Here is an 8,598-nt window from a genome sequence, read left to right as displayed (position 1 = left end):
TGAGAGAACGTGACCGAGGGCATCTCCAAAATGCACTTGTCAGACACATCTGGTAAAAGAAAAATTATAGTGCAAAATGAAAGTCCTTCAAGCAATGTTGTTTGTTTTGTTTTTGTTGTTGGTTTGTTTTTTTTTTAATATGGAGCATTGATATTTTTTTTGTTGTTGGTAAAAAAAATCCCCCAAACAAAAATTTAATGTGTCATAGAGAGCAAGAAAGGTTTCAAAGGACAAGAAAGAAAACAGGCTGCTATGCAAAGCAAGAAAAAAAAAATCTCAGCCTGCAGTATTATTTTTTCAACTAGATAAGTAGACATGCTAAACTAAGGCCTTGTTTCTAAGAGAAAAGCTGTCATGGTTTATATGCAGTGATTTCAAAACCAGATACTTAAATTGGTTCAAGAACCTTCCTGTAGAGGTATCTTAATTGGTTGAAGCATTTTTTACACTTCAGCTTAACTGCATAGGATGCCAGTGCAAACTCAATCCAGGCAATCAAGTAATAGGTGCAGCAACAAAGAGATTTTAACAAGACTGATATTTTAACATAGGGCAACTTCCCTGGTAGAGACATGGCCTTGCTAACAAAGTAGTGTTTGAACCAGTGTTTTGATCTACTTCCAGAATCTGACAGGCCTGGGGTTTAAAATACAGATCGACAGGTAAAATGTATGTTGCAAAATATAAAGTAAAGATCAGCCCTTCAGCCATCGGGCCTTCCAGGGACTGCGTGTTAGCTTTTCATTTCCCCGAGAGCCCAACAATAAAGGCTAAAATTGCCATCTTTCTGTCCATTCTAGTTCACATTTAGTGTGTACATGCTAATCCCTCATCCCCTTCCCTTCCCACCTCCCCTCCCAATCCCCAAATTTGCAGCCTACTCATTCACAGTACACAGCAACATGTATTTCCCAGCATTGATGAAAACTTTTCCTACAGAAGCTGACATGATTCCTAAAATGCAGTGGCAGCAGCAAGTGCCCTCCCTAAATCAAAGCAATAGGCACGGTTGGCTACTACAAACTGTAAGTCAGTAGCTCAGTTTCCTCATCTGTGTAGGTATATACAGCATACTGCTGTACATCCACACCCACACAGAGACAGAGTGGAGAACCTGTTTTCTGGCAGTATATAGAAGTTAGGACCAAAGCACTTAAAAAAAAATTTTCAAAGCTTTCATTTTGAAAATTGCAAAGAGTTCCAACTTCAATTATTACACCAAAAATGCCATTAACAAGCATTAAGGAAAACTATAAAACCCTGTTTGAAAAATGATGCCTGCATTTGAAAAGTTTTCAGGTAGGAAACCCATTCTTGAGGTGATAAAGGCAGCCTACCCCGCCATCTCCACATTTTTATGTATATAATTTATATATACAACTTATCATTATATATATAACTTATATAGCACATGCATGTCTTGGACTTCTTCCTCTAAGGGAGGAGGAAAGTCTCAGCTTTACAAGATAGATCTTGGAAGCTGGTAGGGCAGATCCTACAGTTCTTACAATGTTAAATCTTGACACTGAGGCCAGTGCAGAGCTGCGGAGGAGAAAGACTCCAGCAGTCATCCCTAAACTATTAATAAAAAGAGACACAAATGTGACAAAAGGAAGAAGAATATCCGAGCTTGATCTGGAAATGATCATTCAAGAAGGCGTAGACTGAATGCTAATGAAAGACAGGCAAGACTTGTCAATGAGTAGTTGTAGTATCTTGGGAGGAAATAATTATCATTTTTCAAGACAGAGTTAGAGTTATTGTCAGGCATGGTTTCTGCTCTTGGTATGTGGGGAACTTCGCAAGCGCAACTCTATCTGAAATGAGCAAGAAGTACTTTAAAAGTCTTGGGTTAGAGGCGTCACCCGGGATATGAAAGCTTAAAAACAGTCACTGGATGGAACGACAGGACGTGCCAAGTACTGAATGAAAAAAAGAATAAAAGCCCTTGATCCACTGGGTGCTGGCCTAGTAACATTCAATTATTTACAAAATTTTCCTCTTCTTTTTTTAAATTTAAATATTTTGACACACATTAAGGGAACAGACAGAGAAAAAGAAACCCTTAAACAAGTTGGATTTCATCAGTTTTGTCAAAAGCACCAATTATGACTCCTTTCGTACAGAGATAAACAAACTGTGTTAAATAGGAGGAGCAAACTTTGTGTTAGAGAGAGCTAAAATGCCCAAATTGTCCAGGGCCAGGTAAAAATGAGTGAGAAAGCCAATTCTGTAGATATCAGAAACGTCACAGATAAGATACACTCAATCACTACAGCTATCATATTGATCAACTCCATTTTAGCCATACACCCTAGTGATTACTTATCTTTTTATTCCTGAAGTTAAAACAGTTCCAAAAGCAATGACCTGGGGACTCTTCTTGCATTCAGGTTCTTCTTTTCCATCTGTGTTTGGTCACAGATGTGACCAAGTGAAAATGCCTAAAAAACCAGTAAGCCCAATTCCAAAAAGTCTGAGGAAAATAACAATTCAGGTGCTAGAAACCATTTTTGAGACATCACATGGGTCTTACAGGCTAGAAAACTTGTTTCCATAATATGTGGTTGGTTCCTGTAGCTGTGACACATCCCATGGTATGATATTGCTTCAAACTGGTTTGCCAAGGCTTTGGGGTTTTTTTTAAGATTTCCTCCTCTCTAAGTATCCCTCATGAAGAAGCCTTATAAAGTTTAATAAGGATGAAACTATTAGATTTTGAAAGAAATCCTACAGACCTGTTCTACAGTCCGTTTCACCAGCACAAGACTGGGAAGAACTAGAACCAGTACACATTTAATTAGTGAGAGCTCTGAAATGAATCAGAGGTACACAGAAAAATTAATGTTGGAAGGTACCTCTGAAGGTCACCTAATTTAACCCTCTGTTTCAAAACCAGTTTAGTTGGATCAGACTGCTCAGGGCCGTGTCTAAGACACAGAAAAAATCTAGGATTTCAGTCCGCCCTTTCTCTTTATTTGCCAATTTATCCAGGTAAAAAAATTTTCTACACTAAGTACTGGCTATTGAAAAATAACAAGGGGAAAAACAAACAGAACAAAGATGCACTAAAGTGTTGTTTTTGTCTAAAAAGTGACTAAAATACAGCATTGTGTGTCTTCATATTTGATACAGTATGAGTGAAACAATACATTTTTTTAGTTTAAGGTAAAACAGCAATGATTACGTTGGAAAAACATAGTTTTGCTTGCCAGGCCTCAAGCTGGCAGTGTAGAAAGCATATTTCTAGAAGCATATTTTTATTCACAGATTCAGAAAATCTGATTAGAAAAATCTTTATACTGGTGCTTCCTAAGTCAGTTTTCAAAACAGAATCTTGTGATAGCATATAGCTTGTCTTAATTAGGTAATGGAAAAATACAGAATAAATAAATTATATCAACACTGTAGCACATGAAGTATGTCTCGATCTGGAATATTCTGTCTGGTTTTGGTCTCCCCATTACAAGAAAATTATTGACATATTGGAGCAAGTCTAGCAGAGAGCCACCATGGAGATCAGGTTCTGGAACATGATGGATGAAGAGAGGCTGAGAGACATGATTCAACCTTAGGAAGAGAAGGGTAAGGGTAGATCTCATTGCTGTCTACAAATACCTAACAGAGGGTGTAGAGAAGCCAGACTCTTCTTGGAGGTGCATAGTGGAAAAGGTAATGAAAACAATTTGGAACGCTACTTGATACACAGATTGTTTTGGTGGGTTTTTTGTTTCTGTTTTGTTTTTTGGGGTTTTTTTAACCATAAAGGTGGTCAAATATTGGACTGGCTTCCACAGAGTGGTTGTAGAATTTCCATTCTTGGTAATATTTAAAACTCAGCTGGATATGGCTTTGAGCAACCAGCTCTAGTTGGGAGATTGACCAATACGGCCTCTGGAGGCCCCTTCCCACCTGCATGATTCTATGATCGACTGCTCTGCTCCAAAATATTATTTAGCTATTCACAAAAACTCACATTTGCTTTGGTTGCTTCCTCTATGTACGCTATTGTGTGAGACTTTGGTCTCAATTTGTTCTCATCCTATAGTTCCATGGAAACCACAATCTAACTTTCTTATAATGGCTTCTCTTTCACAAACAGGCATAAATCTAGCATGAAGGAAATAAGGTTAAGCTTCTCTTTCTACAGCTGGATAACTCAGTCCTCAACTGCCACCAAATCATCTATTTCTGGGTTTGCTTCCACGAAGCCTTACAGAGAGGATTAGCCATTCCTCATAATTCTGTTTCTACTCATAGTTTACAAATAGAGGACAACTGTACAAATTTAGCAAGGAGACACAGGCCCAAAAAGGATCTAGCTGTAACAGATTAAAGTTTGAAGTGCACAGCTTAAAATATCTGAAAAGAAAAAAAACTTGCCATTGTAAAAAACGAATCCTGGAATGTGTCACTAATTATGCCTTTCCAAAATACAGACTCCTTCTACAAAATACCAGCGATGGTATATAATATATACCATCGCTGGTATATATACTAAAATTCAAAATTTTAGTAATGACTAAGAAACTTTCATACAAACACTCAAAAACTGAAGTCCAGAGATTGACTGAATACACCATGTATACAAATGAAATATACTTCCCTCTACAAACAGAAGACATGGTCCCAAAGCTCAAAATTTGGCTTCAAAGTTCAAGATCTGCTACAGAGAGAGCCTGAGAAATCTGAAATCTGTTTAAGTCGCTTATCTCCCTTTTCTAGAAATGTTTAGGCTATTTGGATCCATATTTTAGATGTAGGCCTGCCTCTAGAACAAAATAATCAGCCATTTCAGCATGATTTTTTTCCATGGGGTTCTGCCATATTTAAATAAGGTGACAACTGGAAGTAAATAAACAGTCTTGCTGGATTTTTTCCATTTTAAATAGAGTCTGCTACTTAAACTGTCACTTACTAATTAAGGTTTGTAGACTGCTGATAGCATGTCTGAAGGCAGGTGTGTTCAGAGGTCAAAGGAGGATATTTATGCAGGTTCACAGCCAATGAATATCATAGTGGTGGGTTTGAGAGCACACCCTTTAGGATACTACAGTAATGAAATTCTAGGATTCTCTTACTCTTTTTTTAATCTAATGCACTGACTGGATGCTCTACAGTTTCACACAGCTGAGGTTTCAGTTCTCATTAGGCATCTGGCAGGATGCTCTATATATTCCAACACAAATTGGATTCTAGGGCCCTCAGTCCCAGTGGAACAGCTGGGTGGAATGGCCATAAGAAGTATGCAAATACAGAAGTAGAGAAATACGAGATTGTCAGCAAGCAGTGCTCTGCAATTTTTAAATGTATACATATATATAAAAGCATGTATATATATATATACACACATATAGAGTATAGTTAGTTTTAAATCTTTGGAATAAATTCAATTTTTCGTTCTCTCTCTTTCTCTCTGTCTTTCTTTTCTTTCTTTCACTCTCTCTCTTGCTCTCTCTCATGCTTTAATCACAAATATTACATCATTGTCCCTAAAAGATGGTTATATTTTGGTCCATATTTCATGCCATATGGGCCAGACATCGTATTTCCCCCCTGTCCACAAAGTGTTCAGTTGACAGTCACAGTGTTTTGTGAAAACTGTGAGGAAAACAGCATCTTTTGAGTAAATTCAATCTCTCACTGGAACCAAAGGTTGCAAAATGCTGAGAATTCAAGTGCCAAGGATCCCGGTGACGGCTCTTAAACATCTATCGAGTTTCTTGTTTGTTCTTTTTTCCCCTAAGAGTAGTTTTACCTCCCAAAACATAGATTAAGGGAAATATTTAACAGTCAGTGAGTCAAAACAGTCAAAGAAGGGCAGTTGGCTAGTACAGTATAAAACAGCAGCAACCATTTGTGGACCACACGCCATTTTGTTTCATTTCTAGACACATCTTGTAGGGATGGTCCCAGAATATACAAAATATACAACCTAATGACCACCTGCCTGCTTGCATAGGCCATTTTTACGGTCCTAAATGCAGTCTTTGGAGTCAGGGTCAGTGCCAAATAGTTTCAAATGCAAGTTATGGTAAGATACATTTTTGTTTTTCTTTTGTAATGAAGACTTTAATCCACTTTGAGCCAACAAAATCAATTTATCAATAGGACTGAAGGGTGAGCATGAGACCTCTAGTTCTCCTTGATGGTTCACACAGTAGGCCAAAATGGACCTCTAAGTTAGTAATGATTTAGACCAATCATTTGGAAAAGCCTCACTGCTGTATGTAAAATCCAACCCTTCACAATGTACATTTTTTCATATAGGAGTAGGCTACAGCATCAACTTGATGAATGGAAAAGGAGGACTTTGATATTTTCTTTAAAAAGCTAATGCTGAATGAAGCCATTGTACATGGAAGAGGTTCTCTATTTCCCACTCAGAAACTGGAGTAGGATTTTTGGCTTAGTTTTTTTGTGTGTAAGATGCTCAACAAACATTAGCTTTAAATTAAAACGTCTGCAGGTGCTCTTTACACAAACAAAAGTCTAATGTTTTAAATTGGTTAATAGAAGAACAGCAAGAAAAAGCAACATAATTCACCACTAAGTCACTGCGGGTTGTGGCTAACATGCTCACATGATGTGGAAGGAATCCTGTAGTCATGCCTGTGTGGCCAGTCCCAGATCAATATCCAGGTGAAGACAAGGAGTTCTGAAGATCACTTGTTCGTGGAGAAAAGAGAAAAAATGTTTAAGCTTCCAAACAAGCTTCTAAAGTTTTTTGTTCAACGAATAAACAAGAAGTCCTAGCTATGGCAATAAGGTGAGGCCTACAGAGATATTAGGTGCTGTTTCTGAGGGGCTTATCCCTTGGCCACTTAGCCATCATGGCAGCAGCTTCCAGAGTCCCTAGTGCATATGTTGTGCAATAGCCAAAACAAAAATTAAAATAAAAACAACAAACAAAAATGTAGTCCTCCATGAAGTTTACATAAACTCAGGCCAAAAAGAGGATATTTGTGTCACAAGTGTCACTCCACAGTCTACTGCCATTAAGGCCACTGGTATTGACTTAAAAGGATCTCAATAGCTCAGTTCCAGGAAGAAGAACCAAAACCATGACAGGTCAAAGTGTCTGTGAGAAGTCTGATGCACTAAACATTAGGAATTCTCAGACAAAGAACAAATGAACCAAGAGGTTAATTTTGGCTACCAAACTGGGATTTGGTTTTCTAGGTCATTGTTTTCCCCCCATCTATTTAAAAAGAAAGTTAGTGCTACAAATATGCAACTTCAAGACGACATATTCTCCTATTGAGTTGCACTGAGAAGCAAGTTAAATAAGCCCCTCCTACTGCCGTCCACCTGCAGGGAAGCCTCCTCCATTTTCTTTCATTTCCATCAGCAAAAACAGGAAACAAATCCAAGAGGGACGAAGTACTATAAGCAATTGTTCCTTCTCATTGACTTCACCTCTGTATCATTTCCTCGCCTGCATCTTCTCCCATCCAGCTGGGGCAAGGCATAAAGAACCAATGTACGTATTGAAGTATAATTGGGTGCATGACAGTGTGAGCGTGTGGTCTCTGTACAGAGGATTAGACGTGATTAAGTTCTCTTCTCCTGCAAGGCAGCGCGTTGTAACTTGAGTTCCACTTCCATCTCGACAACACTTAGCTCAGATGACATCCATGCCAAGCTGACTGATATTTAGATGTGTCTCTTCATGTGGAGGGCGAGGTGATCAGACCTGGAAAAACATCTGAAAAATAAAGCAAGTGGGAAATGAAATAAATACAGGATTTGCAAAAACAGCATTTCTACTCCTTCCTCCTTATGTACAGGAGGAAATATATATCCAAGTTTACAGACATTCCTTAGATTATCTATGGGTCACTACCAAACCCTGTGTGATGGACCTCTGTGACCACAGATGGACAACTATCCTGTCTCTTTGGCAGCTAAATAGACTACTATTCTCCTTTCTCTGTTCCTCTCCTTCTCTCTTCTGTCACTGAGTCAAACATTAGAGAAGAGTGCTCATTTAGGCACCTGTAGTATAAAATCCAGTATTTAGTATAAGTGTGTGTGTCCATATAAAAAAAAAAAAAAAAAGAAGTAAAACAAGTCAGTTTTGCTCAAATACTCAGCAAAACCAGTTTAAAAAAAAACAGTAGCTTTCTCAGTGCCCAGTACCTGCAACAAGCACTGAAGTACAATGCCAGTTTTGAAAGCTGAATTCTTGTTTCTAACTCCAAACTGGAAGGAAAGCTGGTTCAGAGATTGGAGGCTCACTATCCTTTAGGCTACATATCTTTCTCTTTCTCTCTGCTGGGAATTTGGGTGGTAATATGTGGATGTTGATGAATGCTATCTCTATGAAGGATGTTGAGAAAAGATAAGGTACCATGCCTATTTTGTAAGAGTGGAAATTGAGAGACAGAGAAGGCAAGGAAATTGTAAATCACACAGGAAGTGTGGTAAAACTAGAAAAAAAATGCCAGGACTTCAGCTTTCAACTTCTGTTCTTTATCTGCAAAGCCATTTATTTCTCCATCTCATAAGAAAATGTAATGTTCTGACACTCTGGACATGTAGATGGATGCTGATGAGACGGACTCAGAGAACTAGTTGAGTTTTAGGGATAGTCTA

The 8,598-nt window shown here is 38.2% G+C and overlaps 1 protein-coding gene across 1 annotated transcript in view; it reads right to left on the bottom strand.

Moving 5' to 3' along the window:
* Positions 1-1,055: 1,055 nt before the first annotated feature.
* KLF7 (KLF transcription factor 7) overlaps positions 1,056-8,598 on the bottom strand; it is a 63,548-nt gene continuing 56,005 nt past the window's right edge. Inside the window, exons 4-6 of the mRNA XM_010165909.2 lie at positions 7,420-7,708; positions 6,584-6,668; positions 1,056-1,542 (exon numbers count right to left, since the gene is read on the bottom strand). Coding sequence (XP_010164211.1) covers positions 7,657-7,708 — 52 coding nt within the window. The 3' untranslated portion in view covers positions 1,056-1,542; positions 6,584-6,668; positions 7,420-7,656. The remainder of the gene's footprint in view (positions 1,543-6,583; positions 6,669-7,419; positions 7,709-8,598) is intronic.

The sequence above is a fragment of the Antrostomus carolinensis genome, unplaced genomic scaffold (genome assembly GCF_000700745.2).
Source record: "Antrostomus carolinensis isolate BGI_N321 unplaced genomic scaffold, ASM70074v2 scaffold16104, whole genome shotgun sequence".
In the NCBI taxonomy this organism is placed as follows: Eukaryota; Metazoa; Chordata; class Aves; order Caprimulgiformes; family Caprimulgidae; genus Antrostomus; species Antrostomus carolinensis.
This window is presented reverse-complemented; position numbering and strand designations above follow the sequence as displayed.